Source organism: Arachis hypogaea, chromosome 5 (genome assembly GCF_003086295.3).
Source record: "Arachis hypogaea cultivar Tifrunner chromosome 5, arahy.Tifrunner.gnm2.J5K5, whole genome shotgun sequence".
In the NCBI taxonomy this organism is placed as follows: Eukaryota; Viridiplantae; Streptophyta; class Magnoliopsida; order Fabales; family Fabaceae; genus Arachis; species Arachis hypogaea.
In genome coordinates this window covers 100,199,167-100,219,873 of record NC_092040.1, presented here as the reverse complement: position 1 = coordinate 100,219,873, position 20,707 = coordinate 100,199,167, and the positions used below count along the sequence as shown (strand labels likewise).

The window sequence follows — 20,707 nt, the reverse complement described above, 5'->3', positions numbered from 1 at the left end:
AAAAAATAAAAATTTTACCAAACTAATTTTAAGAGGAAATGATTATATAAAGTTTACATTTAATCAAAATTATTTTCTTACCAGCCTATGATTAACTACTTTGCATTGTTGATAAATATTATACAAATCCAAGGATGCATTTTAATAACATTTTAATCTAAGTTAAGAGAGTAAGAAGGTAAAATGTTAATAACTTTATTTGTGAAATTTAAGATTCTTAAGAATATGAGAGGAAAAAATAGAAAAAAAAATATAAATATACCATCATATTACATAATCAAATATTTTTAGTTACTCTCCATACTTGGACTAAAGGATATAATTAAATCCAGCCCATTAAATTACTTAATAATGATCAATTTTTAATTTGTGTCGTTAATTATAACTCGGCTCAACAACAAAAAGTCCAATCCATAAGGCTTCGTCCGCATAGGTCGGATTTTGATTAAGATACGGATCACCACAACTGATATTTAATCCGATTTGGAGAGCAAGTTAGATTTTTTCCTACTACGGTTAATCACCTCAAATATGAGATAAACGAATAACCATGATTAAATTACATTTTTTATTCTATGAATACTTTAAAAATCAGATATTTTTTTCAATTTTATTAATTAATATCGGAGTTTTTACAGATATTCACTACAGTCTCGACAAACAAATCAAAACCCTCAACTTAGACATTTATATTTCACGTCCAAGTCTAAAACACCATTCAGTGTTTCAAGTAATATCTTGAAATGGTAACTAAATTCAACCAAGTTAATCTAATCTAATGAAAATGTTTCACAAAATGCACGTGAATTTCGCACTTTTTCCTTCTTCTTTTAAAAATAAAACTTTAATACTTAGGTAAATTAATATATATTATTAAAGTGCATTTTGGTCAATTAGACTAAAATATACGTTATTCTAATCTTACAAGATAGAAGAATTTATATTTGATAAGTAGAGAAAAAAAATATCATTTACTCATCTTAAAGAAAAGAAATCATTATTTTCTATAGGAGTAAAAGTAAAAAATAAAAATTTAAGCATATTAATGTCGTCACCAAGTATGTTTGTGACCTTGAGCAAGGTCTCCTTCATATTTGTAGTGGATTGAGCTTGCATATCAATTATAAAGAACCTCAGTGGACAATATGATTATATGACTGTGTATAAATAATATTTCTTTATAACAATGTCATTTTTCCTATGAACGTAACATTGTTTTAATAAATTAATGAATTAGTAGATATTTATGATTTAAATCAAGAAATCTAGTTTGTTAGAATTTTGTTTTTTGGTCATCAGTTTGTTAGAAATTTGAATATTTAAGTTGTCTTTGGGTACTCAATCAAGTTTGACTCCATTCTGCTTGTTTTTTTTTGGGCTGGGCAAGTTAATTAAACAAGCCCACAACTTCAATTTTAGTATCTTGAGTTTATAAAAATTTGGGATAGTCTAATTAGCCTACAACTTCTTTATTTATCTTTAATCGTGTCGTGTATGGTGTCAAATTCTCTTGTTATGGTGCAATTTAATCCTTCTTGGAGCTGTGGGGAGTAGCTTGATTGATTATGATATTCAGTGGATGCTTATAGTAACATTATTTTCTAAAAACTAGTTTAACAGTAGAAATTGACTGATTAACTTATTTTCATAACAAGTATATACATTTGGTTTGGAGAAACTCATAAATATACATTGAGATATAGACACGAAAATTACCATTTTTATATTTTGTTTGACAGTAAACTAAATATATGATAAAATTAGTGCCATTTTGCCGTTATCATTTTTTCCCCCTACCCCCCCTTTTACATCTGAGATCTATAAAACCAACACAATAACATCAACTTCAACAAATGGCAAGGGAGCTGATGATCTGATCATATTGATGGCAGACAGTGGTGAAGGCTGAGGTGCAAAGCAGGGATTCAAGTGGCTGCTTCCCTCGCCACCGGGGGTAGAATCTATGTTGCCACTAGAGTTTCGTGCCGGAGAAGGCTGAAGTCTGAGTTTTGAGAGTATGAGAAGAAGAACGAAGGTTTTGGTTGATTTTGGTTAAGGGTAAAAGTACCATTATAAAATATTGATAAGGGTAATCAAGGAAGTTTTTTTCATCTAATCGGTGTCCCAATACACAATATCTTTCACAGATGAAAACGGATTGGATATGGTAGGAAGTATATAAGATATATATAAGACATGGTGTTTATTTATAGTCAGCAGAGGAAGTATAAGATATAAAAGTGATATTTTACTTTGGTTAAGCTATTTTCTTCTCAAAATAAATCACCATGCTAGCATGAGAGAATTTGAACAATCGTGACATTATTGTAACACCATATAAGAGCATTCTAAGAGCTTCAACAACTTTTAATTCTCACAAGGCTATTCAACACCTCTTCCATGGAAGGTCTCAATTTACTTTGGCTCTGAAGACACTTACACGCCAACTCTGCCACTGCGGTAATTGTTTTAGTATTCCAATCATCTGACTCAAATCCAAGATCTCGGTCAACAATACTCTGGAGTCTCCCACAGCTTATTCTAACCATGGCAAAGTTGGAAAGAAAAGGCTCTCTATCGTCCTCACTATATGCTGGCAGGGATGTTATCAGCTCAAGCAATATTACTCCGAAACTATACACATCGCTCTTCTCAGAAAGATGGCCATGCTCATAGTACTCTGGATCAACATAACCCGGAGTCCCAGCAGGATCAGTGGAAACATGAGTTACACCTTCTGGGAAAAGGCGCGATAATCCAAAGTCTGCAACTTTAGCATTCAAATTTATGTCAAGCAGAATGTTGCTAGTTTTCACATTGCGGTGGATTATGCTAGAACTGTGTAGATAAGCCAATGCTTCTGCAGTCTGTATGGCGATGTTTAGTCGCGTAGACCACGGAGGAGAGCTCCTGTTGAGAAGATGATCTGCAGCGGTTCCATTGGGAATGTACTCTTGCACAAGCAGTACTTCATGGCTCTGAGGAGAGGTGCAGCCATATAGCTGGACAAGATTTCCATGCTTCAAGTGAGATAAGATGGCAAATTCGTTTGAGAACTTGGTGACTCTATCATTGCTCTCGGAATTCTCGTCATGCAACCTTAAACTCCTCAGCATGTCTTTGTGCAACTGCTTTATTGCCACATGACGTCCATCTTTGAGTATTCCTGCATATAAACAAAAACTAGTAAATCTTGTTATATGATGTTGCAGGCAAGTAACTGTATAGAGTTAATAACATGATTCCAATTACTACAACACCAAGCTAAAATAAAAGCTCAGCCATACATGGCTACATTCTTGCCATCGCTTACTAGCAGCGCTGTACATGTGACAATGTAACTGCATCTTGTCATAAATCATCTCTTCTAAAAGGTTAGACCATTAGGCATAGGCATATGAATCATGAATGATTTTATATATTTAACAAGCCTCACACATAAGAGTCTCTTCTTTCGGAGGCTTAAAGTGTGGATAATGCTAAAATTATACTTTTATTTAGAGGAATGAGAGTAACAAGAATAGTACTCTCAATTTTTCTGTCATACCCTGATACCATGTCACAAACCATTGGTAACTAAAATTTATTTGCTCTTTCTTTCTGAATAATTTTTATTTTGAATAACCCAAGTTACATCTAATTTGAGTTTTGGTGACCATAATTGCAGTTATTCAGTTAGCTTTTCAAATTCTTTTTAAACACCGATTCATGTCGTCATTCAAATAATAATAAATTTTAGAGGGAGAAAATCGTTTGGATTGAAAGATCTATGGTAACATCTTGAATGATCAACTAACTCATGCTTAAGAAGGTATATAATAGGATGAACTGCAATATAATTATGTTGATGAAGCACACCATCATGCTACAATGTAGGATACATGATTAGAACAATCAAAGTCCCTAACAACCTAAAATAACTTTTTTATAACAAAGAGAATGAAACTACATACTAACTGAAATAGAAGGAATGCAAATGTTCTTACCAAAATAAACTGTCCCATACCCTCCAGATCCAAGTTTTCTACTAGGGTCAAAATTGTTGGTGGCTTCTTCAAGTTCAGAATACTCAAACACCTCATTTATGTGGCAGCACACAGAATCAACCAACAAAAGTGATTGATTTTGATCATGGTCACTTGGTAACTCATCAGAGATCACAGGAACCATTGGTTCATCCCAGATTCTTTGAACCTTAGAATCCAGAGGCACTACATGTTGTTCATCATCACCACTACTTGGTTCCTCAGAATCCAGAGGCACCAATTTGCTTCCTCCCTTCACCTCAGAACCAATAATTGGATGTAAAGTGTGGTGTTTACTTCCACTACCATTAGGGAAGAAGAAACACTGAGATACAAATGAGAGAATTGGCATCACTCACACACACTCCTATGAATTATGATCTGTGATCACTGCCTCCGATATAGTCAAATCCCTAAGTTACACATTTAGCAAAGAAAAAACCTTAATCTTACAAGGGAAAACCGAAAAGAATTGTTAATCAAATTAATTAAGTGATCTAAGTATGGTAAGAAACTAATTAAGAAAGAAAGAGAAAATTCTCACCTTGAGAATCAATCTTAAAGTTGGAGGGATCAAGAGAATTGGGTACATAGGTTCATACTGGAAAAACTAAGAGAGTACCAATTAAATTTGTGTCTTTTTTAATTTAAAAAATGGAAATATGTGATTAAATCATTAAACGCTGATTGTACGCGTAAAAGAGTAGTAGTGTGGATAAAACTGGGAGGAGAGAGAGGGTAAAGAGAAAGTGAGTTACCTGGAAAGACTCATATTGCATGGTCCACCATTGACAAATTGAGTGAGATTTAAATAAGGAGCAATGCTAGGGGCCAGCAACTTTGATATTTTGTAACTATTAATTGACCATCAATAGTATTTTTAATGGTATGAAATTACATCCAATGGTAAAAAATCACTCACTTTTCTTTTGATGGTTAAGTACTGGCCAAAAAACACAAAAGTTGCTGGCCCCTATACTTTTCCTTAAATAAGTCAATATATGAAATGTTAGATAAGTTGACACCATATCTTATTTAAAATGAATGAATACATATAAATGGGGAAATAGAATAAGAAAGAAAAGGAAGGAACAACGAAGTAGCATTACTATAACCTTACTACTACTACTCACTCAAGTCTCAAGTCTCAACTCTTAACTGTGCTTGACCACTTGGAATTCCTTCTTGTGTTTTCTCTTTTAAGTTTTGATTTGTTCCATATTTCTTCCGTGAAAATAAACGCAAGCTTCAACAGTTCAAGAATGAGATCAAAGTCTTAAGTCAAATAAGCCATCAAAATCTTGTTTCGTTTTATGGCTACTGTTACCATGGTCTTGAACTCATGCTAATATTCCAATACATTTCATGGCAGCCATAAAAGACATAAAGCACTCCACTACCTTTGCATACAGGATTGAATATAGCAATAGGCTGCAAGTGCATTGGCTTATCTTCACAATTCAGGCATTATTCGCCATGATGTAAAATCTGCTAACATTCTTTTGGATTAAAACTTCTGCATTAAGGTCTCAGACTTTGGCCTTTCACACACTCTTCTGTTGGTTGTTTCAACTTCTTCACAAGAGGTTACTACTTACTACTTAATGGCCATATGGACCCTGTGTATTTCCAATATTACAGGGTTAGTGACAAAAATGACACTTAAAAGTTTTGGGGTGGTTTTTGTCTGAGATCTTAACATCCATGAAAGCTTTGGATCTGAATAGAGATCAGCATGAAGTTAAAACTGTCTAGTCTTATCATGAGCAAAATCCAAAACCAAGAATTTCATGAGCTGGTGGATCCATGCGTTGGTTTTCAATCAGACAATGAGATAGGAGAAGCCATAACAGCTGTGGCTGGGTTGCCATTCAGTGCCTGCAATGTTCTAAGGAACTAAGGCCATCCATGAAGCAGGTGCTAGAGACCCTTCAGGGCATAAAGCACAGAACACGGCGATTTCACCAAATAACATAGCATCAATTAGGCTTGGTTGATAACCGTCTCAAAACAGAAATACCAAAATATAAGGAGATACAAATCTGCTTGGAGCATGAGACAGTGTAGAGGTAGAAAATAGAGTCACAACCTTTGAGTCTTGTCTCTCCCTTATGCCTTGTATGTTCTATCTAGAAACCCGTACCAAGCATATGGTCCAAGTTAATATATTTTGCTTATTTGTTCTTCCTTCATTCCATGGTTACATGAATTCACCAATTACGTGATGTATTGTGCAAACAATTCATGCATACCAATTCATAATTCATCTGCGTACCGGAATGTCATAAGTATATTTTCTATATAAAATATAACTATGCTTCGTACTTATATGGCTTTCTAATGCTTCTTTTCTCCTTCATTGTTTCTTCCAAATTATATCAGCTGAACCAAATAGCGTGTCATTAATTCATTATCACTTGACAACTTGCAATAGCGTGTCTATGTGCTGACTGCTGACTTGCTTTACACTCGTCTTGGTCTTGCTTTGTCTTTTAATGGAGCTAAAAATCGCTTAAAAGTACTGTATCTTAGGATTAAGCAGCATTCTTTTTGTTTTATTTATTTGCTCTTAATTCCTTTGGGAAGATCATTGTTGTTACCATTTTATTAAGCAACCTCAACGTTTTTAGAGGTATGTTCTGTTCTTCATACTTTCTTTTCACTACTTTCTTTGATGTTTTGTGGTTTGAAAAGTATGATATGTTTCCTTGTATCAGTGCTGCTATTTCATCTAACTAAACGTGAATTTTCTTTGGTCTTAAATTTAAAATTTGTATGAATAAATTTTCATGGACCTTACAAAGAAGGAATTAATACAAAGATATATTGAAACATCCAATTACATTTTGCTTTTGGTTACATGACTGATTCAAAGTAGTTTCTTGTCCTGTTGTAATGTTATTGTGCATTTCCCTTGACTATGTGTTCTTTGACAGTTTTTTTATTTCCTATTTTAATTTCTGCACTAACAGGGATAATTTATCCATAGTTACTAATTCCTGAAAAATGTTAGAAGGTTAGAATTTGTTTTTGGATTTATTTATCAAAATGATCAAGAAATATATTTTCTCTCTAAATAAGTAGGAGGTAACTATTGTTTTCTATCTAGCAATTATTTACTCTTTTTCTGTAAAAATTCAAATGATTTTATTTATTTATTTTTCTAATTATGTGACACTGTAATCCTTAAGCAGAACAAGTGGCCATACTTCACTTGGTACTGACCTTATGAGGTTGTGTAGTGAACTCTTTCAAAGCTGCTTCCCCGGAACTTCTTCTGGCACATCTCCAAATGATTCAATTCAGATAAAGTGGCCAATCTTATCCTACCGGGAACTTGCAAAAGTCACAAATAATTTTGACCAATGTAATATGCTTGGAAAGATAGGCTTGGAGAAAGTTTACTATGGTAAGAGAATAAGGAATAGTTGTTATATGCACCTACATGGTTTTACATTCTCAGTTCTCCATTGTTCACTATCAGATGAGATGTGAATACAATATAAGTTGAGTCTACATCTCATTGAATGATTAATAGGGTACTAGTCATCTCAGTGTCTCACACTCAATATGTATGCTACATCACACGTACGAAAGAAACTCGACATGTCTTTGGATCCTGGTAGAGTTGTGTTAGGCCTCCAACAGCTTAGATAAAACTTTGTCGCATCCCAAAATATAGCCATGATGCAAGGCTGTCTTTGAGTACATGTAGGGTTGTGTTAGGCTGAAGACAACCAACATAAAACTTTGTCGCATCCCAATACTTAGTGAAGGTTTCCCCAAGCCTTAAGAAGGGGGTTGAGTCAAGAAATCAAAGGAAATATAATACTTTAAAATTGTTAGAGCAGTAAATCAATAATACAGGAGATTATTTTCATTTTTGTCTCGCACCGAAATGACAGTAACAAAGATGAGGAAAGAAGATGAGACAGCCATATATCCTGGTTTGGTCTTCATATGCAATGAGACCTACATCCAGTCTCCACCACAAACCATGGTGAAGTTTTCACTATAATCAAATATATTACGAACACCAATCCAAAAGTTCAAACCAGACTCTTAACACCTAAGCTCAACCTAGCTTAGAATTGTTAGTCACGATCCGGTAATAGGAGATTTTCCTCAATGAATGCTGATATGCCTGAAATATTGCTTGCTGCATTATTGGTCTTAGAAGATCTTTCCTTTTCTTGACCTGCAATACCTGAATAAGATATTGATGCACATAAGTAAATAAGAAATATATCAAAGGTTTGTCATCATCAAGGTTGTTAGTTATTCAATGAACTCAACACTTAGAAACGGCACAATGACTTCTTTGATCTATGTAGTCAATCCAACTTAGTGGGAAAAGACACATATGAAAGAATATATGGTTTAGATTTACTTTCTTCTGGTGGTATACACTTGTAGGCAAAAAGAATGGGCATGAGGTTGCAATTGAAAGATATTCCAATAATGAGATGCACATATTCCAGCAGTTCCTCTATGAAGATTTGATCTCAAATATCTTACCTCATAAGAATCTGGTGTCATTTCATGGTTGTGCCTTTTCATCATAAGGAGTTCCTGCTAGCACATGAATACCTCTCAAATGGCACTCTTGCTTCTTATCTTCAACTTGAAATGTCACACAGCAGCACACTACATTGGTTCACTAGATTAGACATTGCAATTGATGCTGCAAATGCATTGAGTTATCTTCATTATCATGGCATCGTCCATCACAATGTAAAATCCGACAATATTCTGCTAGACAAGAACCTTTGTGCTAAACTCGGTGGCTTACATTTGTCAAGGAAACTTCCAGAAGGAGTTTCAATCGATGATACCTATGTTACAAGTGATTTAGTAGGGACACGTGGTTACATAGACCCAGAATATGTATCATATGGCAGGGTTGGTGCCACAGTTGATGTTTACAGCTTTGGAGTGGTTTTGTGTGAGCTTATATCATCCAAACTCGCTAAGTACCGGAAAGGTTGCGAGGAAGAGAGTATTGCTACAATTTTAAGCAAAAAATTGGAAGCCAAGATATGAACAAGGTGTTGGATCCAAGACTTGGCTTCCAATCAGACCATAAAATCAAGCAGATGATAACTGCTGTAGCAGAGCTTGCACTTGAGTGGATGAATTCTCCACAAGAACTAAGGCCAAACATGGAACAAGTGCTAGAGATCCTCAATGGTATAAGACAAGAGAGATTTGAAGCAAACTCAGAAAAAGGTTTGAGACCATTTTCTTTGTCCCTTCTAATCCTTCATGGTTTTCACATTGTCTTTTTGGTGTTAGCATAATTAACAAAGGGTTAACTACTTCTTTATTATGAATCCATCGTCTCAGCTTTTAAAATCTTCCACCATGCTGAACTTGAAGAAGCAACTAAACATTTTGACACTTGCCTTGGAAGGGGAGGGTTTGCCACTGTCTACTATGGTAAGATGCTAACAAATGACACATTTTTTCTGCATATATTTAAAGGAAAAAAAATTGTACCAATGGGACCTTATTCTCTTATAGATTGTCGTATAAAAATCCCCACTAGTTTCAAAACTCAATCTCTGCATATTGTTTCAAATTTTAGACAATAACCTTTGTGAGCTATGCTGTAATCAGTCAATAGAGGGATAGAGTTATGTTTGGCTAAAAGTTAAAAATGGAGTAAAATTTTCATAGATGAAGTTGATTTGTAAAGTTTTCTGTTTTAATGATGTGCATTTGTGATTAGGAAAACTTAAGGATGGGCGTGAAATTGCAGTAAAACATTTCCACAACGAGACAGAAAAGTCCATCAAGCAATTCATGAAAGAAATAGAGATCTTAAGTCTCTTGCATCATCAAAATTTGGTGTTACTTTATGGCGGCAGCTCTCGTCACAGGAAGAACCATCTTCTAGTGTATGAGTACATCTCCAACGGCACCCTTTCTAAACGTCTTCAAGGACCTTCCAGTGAAAAGTTATCATGGCTTACTAGATTGAACATTGCCATTGAAACTGCAACTGCATTAGTATATCTTCATGATTCAGGCATCATCCATCGCAATGTGAAAGGAAGCAACATTCTCTTGGATGAAAACTTGACTGTTAAGGTTGCGGATTTTGGACTCTCAAGGTCACTTCCAAGTTCTGTTACACATGTTTCAACCATGCCAGTGGGAACTCACGCTTACATAGATCCAGATTACTATGAATCTGGAAGAGTTAGTGATAGAAGCGATGTCTACAGCTTTGGCATGGTCTTGTTTGAGCTCATACATCGAAACCACCTAGCTTGTTGGATGATGGAGAGAGTGTTACTCTAGCCAAGTTTGGAATCACTAAGATGTTAAACAATGCAATGGAGGAGCTCGTGGATCCACTTTTTCAAGTTTGGTTCAGATAAAAAGTTGATGGAAATGATAACAGCTGTGGCAGAGTTAGCATTTCAGTATGTGCAGTGTCCTAAAGATCTTGGACCTTCTATGAAACAGGTGCTGGAGACCCTAGAAGGAATAAAAAAGGGAACATGGGGATTCAACCAAATAACATAGTCTTAATTTCAGATTTCACGAAGTTCTATTCAGTTACGTGATGGTTATAATTCACAATTTTCATGCATGCAGGAAGAAATAATCCATCAGATCTAGGGACAAACCAATCAGACCTACATGTCACTCAACAACAAAGAGCAGAGCTTGGTACTCTTAAAAAGATGAAGCAATTTCAATGGATGAAATTTCTTCAGTGAAAGTCAAGGAAAGAAGATTCAACCATTAATGGATTTTAAATGTTTTAAGTCAAATGAGCCATCAAAATCTTGTCCAATTTTATGGCTACTGTATATTACATGGTCATGAACGTATGCAAGTACTTCAATACATTTCTAATGAAACTCAATTTCAAATAGGACTTTTGTAGAAGAATGATCATTATATTAAAGAGAATAACAACTAAGGCAATAGAATGATGTAGTACTCTAACAGAATTCAAAGTAGTAGCACCACGATATGCCATAGCTTGTGTCTTCAAAATTATATATTGCAAATAGATATATAAATATATGCTACATCTCAATAAACTTTGAACGATAAATTTAACAGAAGAAATAGAATTATGCTATATAGGATGAGTTCAAACTGTCAAGAAAGTGTGAATAAGAATCAGGTAACTGGAAATATAAATATGCAGTAGCAGAGAATTGAAACTAAGTTATCTGGTTGAATCCCCATGTTCCCTTCTTTATACCCTCAAGGGTCTCCAGCACCTGTTTCATGGAAGGTCTAAGCTCTTTAGGACACTGAATGCACTGAAAGGCCAACTCTGCCACTGCTGTTACCATTTCCGTTACATCTTTATCTGAATCATACCCAATATCTGGATCTACTAGCTCCTTCAATGTGTTATTTAACAGTTTGATGATTGCAAACTTAGCGAGGCCAACCGCCTCGCCGTGTGGGACGTCCCTCCAAAATGCAGGTTTAGATGATATGAGCTCAAACAAGACCACTCCAAAGCTATATACATCACTTCTATAGGAAACCCTGCCTGTTTGGAAATATTCCGGATCCATATAGGCATTTGTCCCTGCTGGAGCTGTTGACACATGAGTAACATAATCTGGTTGGGACCGTGAGAGTCCGAAATCTGCAACTTTAACAGAAAAATTTTCATCCAAGAGGATATTACTTCCTTTTACATCACGGTGTATGATACCTGAATCATGAAGATATGCCAATGCAGTTGCAGTTTCTATGGCAATATTCAATCTAGTAAGCCATGGTAGCTTTTCAATTTTACCTCCATGAATATGTCTAGAGACAGTGCCATTGGGGACGTACTCATAGACTAGAAAGAGTTCGTTATGTTCATCAGAGCTGCGGCCGTAGAGTGAAACCAGGTTTCTATGGTGCAAGAGTCTTAAGATCTCGATTTCATTCATGAATTGCTTAAGAGAATTTTCCCGCATGTTGTGGAAACGTTTTATTGCAACTTCAAGTCCATCTTGAAGTTTTCCTAATATCAGTGGCAAGCCAAAAGAACAAATTATGCATACCTATTGTTCTAAGTCTCATATGTTGTGTGTGAATTGTGATAAAAATATGAGAGTTCTTACAATTGTAAGTTGATAAGTAGTGAAATTGAATGTGGGTTGGTCAAAAATAACAACAGAAACTAAGCATAAGGTTGTAAGAATGTTGGCATGTTGCATTGTATGTTTGACATAGTAGAAATGGTGAGGATAAAAACAAAGTTAAAATAAACTTTCATAAAACCATATATATGTTTAAATTTATGCATTTAATCAATAATAAAATTTCGAGTATATACCCATTTTGGCCCTCAAAGAATTTCAGATTGGACACTTTAGTCTCCAACTAAAATTAATTATTCGATTAGTTCCTAACAATTAACTCCGTCAGTCACTTAGGTCATTTATTCCGTTAATTCTAACGGAGGACAAAATAGTCCTTGACAACTCTAACAGGGGACAAAATGGTCTCTGATCTCCTCTGTTCGGAAACGACACTGTTCTCTCCCAATTTCTATCATATCTCGCATAACACTAACAGTCTAACACTGTAACTTCAAACTACACAATGCACACTCTATAAATTTAATGTTCACAAGAAAAAAAAATTCTCAACTTGTTCTCAACCAATTCATACTCAGGAAACTAATGTCTATGTCTCTCAACTAGTTGTCGTCTTCGATGGATCCCATGAATCACTAGGAAGCAAGTCTGATTTGTTAAGACTCGTCGTCATTGTTGTCATCTCTCTCCTCTTCTGTCCTAACATCTCCATGACCACATTGTCCACCACTCCAATCGCTTCCTTCAGCTTCTTCTCCGAACCAATGTTCAGTAATCGCTTCAGTTTCCATATGAGCGGCAACGGCGACATTGCTCGTTGTAATAGCTTGGATACAAGGTCGAAACTGTCTGCTAACTTGGACTTCGGGAAAGAAGGAATGAAGCATTCGGTATCTATTTGAAATGAGAATTTGCATATGATGTCGAAGGAGAATCTTCTCATGATGTCCTAATGTCCAACCATCTATATTGCTTGCCGAATAGTGGAGAAAGGCGTGCCCTTGGAGTAGTTGTGAAACTTGGTCTTGAGGATGTCGTGGACGTTGTTGGAGTTGGAGGTGATGTTATCCAAGACGTGGAAGTGGGTGCTTTTGGTGGGTGAAGTGCAGAGGAGGTGGATGTACCAGTCACAGATTTAGAAAATGTGTGGTCCATGACATGTTGAGGTAGGTGCGACACGTGTGACAATTACACTATGGCTTAATCTTGGAGCTAAAGAGGAGGAAGGAAAAGATGGAAAAGAAGACTGTGAAGGTGAAGAAGGAAAGTATGAATGTTAGGGTTATGCGAGATATGATAAAAATTGGAGAAGAACAGTGCCGTTTTCGAACCAATGGGTCAGGAATCATTTTGTCCCTTGTTAGAGTTTTCAGGGACTATTTTGTCTTCTGTTAGAGTTGACGGAGTTAAAGACCTAAGTGACTGACGGAATTAATTGTTAGGAACTAATCGAGTAATTAATTTTAGTTGGAGACTAAAATGTCTTGTTTAAAATTCTTTGAGGACCATAATGGGTATATACTCTAAAATTTCCATCCCATATTTCATCCCCAACCAAACATCTCTACTATAACTCTATAAGTATAAAATTGTACAAGAATATGAAACATATGAACACTATTTTATTCTTTAAATATATGCAGGAAGGATTTATAGTGTTACTGTGTTAGCATGTTACCATAAAATACGCTGCCGAACCCTCCCTCTCCAAGGATCCTATCTGGACGAAATTGCATGGTAGCTTTTCTGAGATCAGCAAAGTCAAAGATTCTGAAAGCTGGGAAAGATGAATGAAAGGAAAAAATAGTTAGGTGCATGTCTATTGCATACAAGTCATTTTTTATTCATGACTTTGTTCAACAATACATGTCGTTGATTAGATTAAGAATGTTTTAGACCATTATTCATTGATTATATAGTACACTTTAATATGTGCACTAAACCAACATAATGGGTGGAATCCATTGAAGGGGAAAGGGACAAAAGTGAAAAAGGTTGTGCACCTTCTATTGTTTTATATCTCTCTAGTCTCTTGCCATTGAGGATATCTAGCACCTGTTCCATATTTGGCCTTTGTTCTTGTGGAAATCCCATGCAATTAAGTGCAAGCTCCGCCATTGCAGTCATCACCTGCATGATCTTATGGTCTGATTGGAAGCCAGTTCTTGGATCCAATACCTTGTCCAAAGCTTGATTTTCAATATTTCTGCCTAAAAGGACAGCAATACTTTCTCCGTCACGACTTTCCCAATACTTAGCAAGCTTGGATGATATCAAATCGCACAACACTACTCCGAAGCTATAAACATCATTCTTGGTGCTGACTCTGCCATGAGACACATACTCTGGGTCAATGTAAACACAATTTTTTGCTATATCACTTGAAATTGAAACAATGCTGGTGGCATTGACAGAAACATCCTCTGGAAGTTTCCTTGATAAGTGCAAGCCAGCAACTTTAGCACACATGTTCTTATCTAGCAGAATATTGCTGGAGTTTATGTTATGGTGGATGATGCCATTCTTGTGAAGATAGCTCAATGCGTTTGCAATATCGATGGCAATTTCCATTCGAGTAAGCAAAGGTAATGTGCATTTATTATGTTGGATTTCACATTCAAGATAAGCAGCAAGAGTGCCATTGGAGAGATATTCATGTGCTACCAGGAATTCCTCATGATGAAAGGCATAACCGCGAAATGTCACGAGATTTTTGTGATCCAGGATATTCGAAACCAAAATTTCATTGAGGAACTGCTGAAATATTTGCCTCTTGTCATTGGAAGATACTCTTTCAATTACAATCTCACACCCATCTCTAAGTTTGCCTGCATGTACTTACTATCAGAAAAGAAAATATTTTACTCATAATGTTCATTTCATATATATATAGGGCTAGTCTCTTACCATAATATAGATTCTTCAAGCCTATCTTTCCAAGACAATTACGTTTATTAAAATTATTTGTTGCTTGTGCAAGTATCAAGTAGGGGAAGATTTTCCCCTTTATCTGAATAACACCATTTGAAGAACTGCTAGTGAAGCAGCACTGAAGAAGATTACACCTCAACCTCATCAGGTCATTACTGTATACATACTCAAATTTAATTATTCTATTGATTTTTATGGAATTTCTATTTAAGCAATAATTTTTTAATTAAGCATACCTACAACACTGCTCAAATCAAGAAATGCTAAGTTATTTAAAATGAGCATGAGTAAATTGAAAAAGCAATGAGTTAATCACTGGATCATTAAGTAGAATCTATCACGCAATGAAAATTATGATTTAAGGGTGAACAATCCATCCTTGAAGGATTCAACTCTCTGTTCGCCAAAATAAATAATAAAAATAAGGATTATAGTTGAAGGCAGACACATACTTTCTGGGAAGTAAGAAGTTGCTGAATGAAATGGTGACTCCGATTTTCTACGGAAGAGAATTGTGGAGAGCAAACAATTGTTGACCTAATCTTGAGATCGGTTCTAAGTGATATTTACCATTCAGTGCTTGACTTATTTGATTCAGTGCTGCCCTGTTTTGTAGAGAAAGAATTGCACATTCGTTTCACAAATAATCATAACTATACAATTTTAATTTTTCAACATCTCTTTTAATTAATGTATCAAGATATTGAGTGGTTGTGAGTTCGTCGCTGCTACTTCCTGGAGCACACCACTCAGAAATTTCTCATGCTTTGCATAAGAATTTATTAGCTTGCTGAAAAGTCACATATTCTAGACTCTAGAGTATTAGACCTCAAACTCAAAATATCCTAAAATAAAAAACTATAAAAGAAAAAAAGAAAATGTTTTTCCTTTCTGTTTCTTTTTTGTTTTCCCAAGAAATTTGAAAGAAGAGAAAAATACAGAGCACTTGAAAGGTTTAGACTTCAGAGTCATCACTAGTTTGCACATTTACATTGGAGTTCGTCCACAATTATTTCCAGCCAAAATCCATAAGACTGCAAAGCACAAAAGGAAAATCTTTTTGGAGTAATGCTAGGAAACTAATTATTTTTAACTAACCTCAGCCAATTTTTTTTTTGAAATAATTTGATTTATGTTAAATTTTAGATTTTAAATTATAAACTCTTAATCTTAAATCTTAAACTATAAACCCAAATTCAAAAATTAGTTAATATTGACTAATTAAAAGTTAGATTACTATATTTTTTTTATCTGTTTATTAACCTTGAATATTAAGAAGGAATATTGTCATTTTTTAATTAATAACATAACATTTCTATGATATGTTATTCCCAAATAAATATGAAAAATAAAATAATGAGAATTGAGGATAATTTATATAAATTACATAAAAGGGAAATAACATGATCAGTTTTGGGAATGACAGCATCACTCGTCTAATATTATAAACACATCTTCTAAATGAAAATGATAAAATCAAAAACCAACACTATGTTATTTGGTGAAATCCCCATATTCCCTTCTTTATACCCTGCAAAGTCTCTAGCACCTGCTTCATAGAGGGCCTTAGTTCCTTAGGACATTGCAGGCACTGAAATGCCAACTCAGCCACAGCAGTTATAGATTCTCCAATCTCATTGTCTGGTTGAAAACCAAGGCATGGATCCACCAACTCATGCAATGCTTCATTTTGGATTTTGTTCATGGCAAGGTGAGACAGTAATGGTACCTCATATGGATTCCATGTATCATCAACCGCTGGCAACGAAGATATAATCTCGGCTAAAACCACTCCAAAGCTATAAGTATCACTCTTGTCACAAACCCTGTGAAATTGAAAATAGTCAGGGTCTATATATCCATTTGTTCCTTGTGGAGCAGTTGAGGCATGAGAAGCAAAAGTAGCAGCCTCTTTTGAAGTTGAAACAACCAAAGGAAGCATGCGCGAAAGGCCAAAATCGGCTACCTTAACGCACAAGTTATCATCCAAAAGAATTTTGGAGGATTTTATATCGCGGTGAATAATTCCTGAATTATGAAGATAAGCCAATGCACTTGCAGCCTCAATTGCTATGTTCAATCTGGTATGCCAGGGTACTAGAGTGCCTTGTTTCTTACGCTTTCCATGAAGATGATCGGCCAGAGTTCCATTGGAAACAAATTCAAATACTAGCATGAGTTCATGGTCATGGCGGTGACAGTAGCCATAAAATGGGACAAGGTTTTGATGGCTCAATTTGCTTAAGATTTGACTGCAATCTGTCTCCCATCTTGAAGTTGACCTAAATCGCAAAGTTCATAAAAATAAAATAAAATAAAATACAATCACCACCAGAGAGACAAGACAATCAGAATATTTATTATTATTATTATTTGAAATCCTCTTACCATGATATACTATGCCAAAGCTTCCCTTTCCGAGTATCCCGGAGGAAGCAAAATGCTTGGTGGCTATTAAAAGTTCTTCATAGGAGAATGTATGAAATTGGAACCCAAAATCTGAAGAAAATTGTTGAGGGTGGTTTGAAATCTGTTGAGGTTGGTTCTTCCTTGTAGTGTAGCATTGAAACCAGCTAAACAGGACACACCTCATCAGGGGTAGAAAGAGTTATGCTGCAAGCAGTGCAAATGCATTTGAGGGGAAAAAAATGAAAGAAAGAAGAAACCATAGATTTCTAAACAAATAGAGATTCTAATTAATGGTTATATTGATATGAGCTTAAGTTTTGTTAAGTAAACAAAATTAAAGTCCATGAAATGATCAGATATCCTTCAAAGAATACATCTATAGTTACTAAGCATGGAAATAGCTACTCCAAGATTAGCTGATATCTCGCACTAATTAAGGATTTCAAGACTATATTCTGAAGCTATGTAAAATTTTTAATAGTAATCATGTATCTACAAAAACACTTCTACCACTAAGTAATCCAAACAAGGGATAAAAGAAAATATAAAAATAAGAATGTGAGTTCATAGCTAAAACAAATCAAGTGCAGGACAGATTAATTAAGCTTTGCAAAACAAGAAACAGAGAACAAGGAAGAAAGGTACCGGATATGGATCATGCCAGAAGTAGGCAGCACATAGAAGATGGTAATTTAGGTAATACTAGTAGTCCTCTTGAGAGAACAAAAGAAGGAACTAGAAGGAAATGAGGTAACAATAATTTCACAAAAAAGTGACAGTTGATTTGCTGGTTTCCAAGAAATTAAAGAGGGACTACTGGACAAGATGTATGAAAATATGACAATGAGACGCGTTATTATTATTTAGCTCCAAACTTTAATTTACTTAATTAATTGTAAATTTATGGTCAACATATACCTTGGCTCCCATATTATCATTGGATAGCAAAGTATGTCAATGAGAAAAGAAAAATCGGGTTATTAATCTTTGCGTGGGCCACACTCTAATTTGAACCAATAACTAATATAAAAAAATTAATTTTAATATACTGATAATGTAAAATATTTTACACAGCATTCTTTTAGATGACAATTTACACAATTAATGAAAATAGTAATTACTTTTGATGATATGACATTACGTAATTGAATGTACGTGTAAAATTGTTTTACACTAATAATGCATCAAAATTAAATTTTATAAAATAACTCATTTATCAAAGATTTATGATATATAATTTAGGGTTTAGAAAAATAAGCTACGGTGCTGCATTGAGAATGACCTTAGGTAACGACATCGGTAATAGTGGCAGTAATGGCAACAACAATGGGTCTTAATTGACAACTCCGGTGTTTACGATACTATGATAGTACATATCACTTGATTAATCTTACCGAAATAAGTTCTTATCGTTTTTGTGCAAAACAGAGGTGTAGCAGAATTGTTCACACTTCATAAATCTTGAAGGTAAATCTTTCATTTTCAGAACTAAATTGAATTTTCACAGTATAGACAATGCCGTACTCGCAACATTCTTATACTCCTCTACGAATCCCTACACAAAAATACAAAAACATAACATCAAAATTCAGAAATATTCATGAATAAAGTGGAAAGAGAATAATCATAACAACACATACATTTTAATATTTTATCCCTTGTAGGATTAACCGCTGCTTTACTTACAACTAAACTTCCTTTGCTTTTAAACTCAAAGTGTTGCTACCATTTGCTCCTGCATGCTGAAAGTACTATCTTGATAATGCCTTCACAGTTCACAGGCTCGATAAGGCATGACTTCTAATACTGCAAGTGTTTTCTCATATGATCGTCCGCGAATCTGATAAATAACTTTGCGCTTTGTCGGCCAACATACGAATATTTCTTCCAATGTCTTGTCACTCTCCTGCCCTGCAGAATCAAATCACAATGGGTTATATATTTTCCAAATTACGACTTACTAGATTTACATTCAATATTTGATGGAATATTTTGTAACCTCGGAGCTGAAGATTACAATGTATCCACTGTTGTATGCTGCTATTTTTGCCCACCAATAAACTGTTTGTTAATAAACTATGTTGCAAAGATACAGCTATTTTTGCTAAAATATCCTTACCGTACGGGTACGCGTCAAATATGTACCAAGTACGTTTGAATATGCACCGAACCAAAAAAAAATTTGGCACTACGGCTAAGTTGGATTTGGGTATGTATTTATACCAAAATAGAAAAACTGCATTGTTTTAGGAGGTATTTTATTTTTCTAAACCGCACCTTTTGTTTTCAGGGTCATTTAACCTTTTTATCTTTTCTTTGATAGCTTAACCTTACCAAAAATAATGACCATTAGTCTCACTCTCCAACACCTGTGAAAGTGTAACCTCTAATCCTGGCATTGCCTTGCCGAAATGGAAGACCGATGACAGCAATCACGAGAGCACCAAAACGCAAGCTACATAATAGAGCATAATAGCACCTAGAATGACGTGAGAGAGGCACGCCTTAGAGTCCAAGCAGGGCAACGACTATCAAAGTTAGTTTCCTTCCCTCTGGTTTGCATTTGTTCCATATTCAATGTCTCTTTCTTGTTTTTTTTTTTTTTTATATATTCCCTTCCTCCGCTGAAAATTTGGTTCTCTGGCTATTTTATTTTGCATTTGTTCCATCTTCAATATCTCTTTCGTTCTTTTTTATTTCTCTTTTCCTCTTGAATATTTGGTTCATTTCATCATTTGTGAAGCTTTTTGGTTATTTTATTATATATATATTTTTTCAGGATTATAATTTTTTTTTCATGTATCTCTTTTTGCTGAATTTTTTTTATTCTTATTCATTGTTTTGAAATTATTTATCAAATGTTTTTAGAAAGACCAGATTCTAACACTAATAGTGGTAGTGGAAGTGAGTCTAACTTAATAACTAAAACAATGGTCCTGCAAGATAAAAATTCTGAAAAAGGAAATGTAAGTTGGCATTGCAATTATTATAGTGGTTGTTTAAGGAATTTAATTCTAGAGTGAAGACTCATTTGCTAAAGGAAAAGGGATTTGGAATTGGTGTTTGCTCACAAAGTTCCTTGCTATTTCACAATTCAAATGCTCCCGAGCTTCATATTAAAAGCCTTCATCAAAGGTCTATCTACCCCTCTTCTTTTCCTACTCTCCTCAGGTTTTCTAGGTAGATTTTAACTTGTAGTTCTACGAACTTGAACAATTTTTGACTTCTCAATTGATTGTTTCTCTATTTGCTTCATTTCTTCAAGAT

General features: G+C 34.8%; 4 protein-coding genes across 8 annotated transcripts; 1 reads left to right on the top strand and 3 right to left on the bottom strand.

Annotated features, from left to right (window-relative positions):
- Nucleotides 1–2,228: 2,228 nt before the first annotated feature.
- On the bottom strand, nt 2,229–6,317 carry LOC112802251 (LEAF RUST 10 DISEASE-RESISTANCE LOCUS RECEPTOR-LIKE PROTEIN KINASE-like 1.2). Its single transcript, XM_025845373.3, has 3 exons — nt 4,570–6,317; nt 3,987–4,438; nt 2,229–3,166 (listed from the first exon to the last, which is right to left on the bottom strand). The coding sequence occupies exons 2-3, from the start codon at nt 4,375–4,377 to the stop codon at nt 2,358–2,360; spliced, it is 1,200 nt and encodes a 399-aa protein (XP_025701158.1). The 5' UTR covers nt 4,378–4,438; nt 4,570–6,317; the 3' UTR covers nt 2,229–2,357.
- A 2,347-nt stretch (nt 6,318–8,664) lies between these two features.
- On the top strand, nt 8,665–11,002 carry LOC112802253 (LEAF RUST 10 DISEASE-RESISTANCE LOCUS RECEPTOR-LIKE PROTEIN KINASE-like 1.4). The gene is made up of 3 exons (XM_025845375.2): nt 8,665–9,254; nt 9,372–9,464; nt 9,757–11,002. Exons 1-3 carry the CDS (start codon nt 9,065–9,067, stop codon nt 10,329–10,331), a joined length of 858 nt encoding a protein of 285 aa, XP_025701160.1. The 5' UTR covers nt 8,665–9,064; the 3' UTR covers nt 10,332–11,002.
- Nucleotides 10,919–15,862, bottom strand: LOC112802249 (LEAF RUST 10 DISEASE-RESISTANCE LOCUS RECEPTOR-LIKE PROTEIN KINASE-like 1.1). 3 transcript variants are annotated; one of them, XM_072237609.1, is made up of 6 exons: nt 15,484–15,782; nt 15,008–15,186; nt 14,104–14,928; nt 13,779–13,877; nt 11,806–12,021; nt 10,919–11,652 (listed from the first exon to the last, which is right to left on the bottom strand). In XM_072237609.1, the coding sequence occupies exons 2-6, from the start codon at nt 15,174–15,176 to the stop codon at nt 11,213–11,215; spliced, it is 1,749 nt and encodes a 582-aa protein (XP_072093710.1). In that variant the 5' UTR covers nt 15,177–15,186; nt 15,484–15,782; the 3' UTR covers nt 10,919–11,212. The 3 variants fall into 3 exon arrangements, with proteins under 3 accessions (XP_072093710.1, XP_025701154.1, XP_072093711.1); XM_025845369.3 differs by having other exon boundaries at nt 10,919–12,021; nt 15,484–15,862; XM_072237610.1 differs by lacking the exon at nt 15,008–15,186 and having other exon boundaries at nt 10,919–12,021; nt 15,484–15,686.
- A 523-nt stretch (nt 15,863–16,385) lies between these two features.
- Nucleotides 16,386–18,244, bottom strand: LOC112802255 (LEAF RUST 10 DISEASE-RESISTANCE LOCUS RECEPTOR-LIKE PROTEIN KINASE-like 1.4). 3 transcript variants are annotated; one of them, XM_025845377.2, is made up of 3 exons: nt 18,086–18,243; nt 17,420–17,644; nt 16,386–17,313 (listed from the first exon to the last, which is right to left on the bottom strand). In XM_025845377.2, the coding sequence occupies exon 3, from the start codon at nt 17,205–17,207 to the stop codon at nt 16,521–16,523; it is 687 nt and encodes a 228-aa protein (XP_025701162.1). In that variant the 5' UTR covers nt 17,208–17,313; nt 17,420–17,644; nt 18,086–18,243; the 3' UTR covers nt 16,386–16,520. The 3 variants fall into 3 exon arrangements, with proteins under 3 accessions (XP_025701162.1, XP_072093706.1, XP_072093705.1); XM_072237605.1 differs by having other exon boundaries at nt 17,420–17,604; nt 18,086–18,236; XM_072237604.1 differs by having other exon boundaries at nt 17,420–18,244.
- Between the last annotated feature and the right edge of the window lie 2,463 nt (nt 18,245–20,707).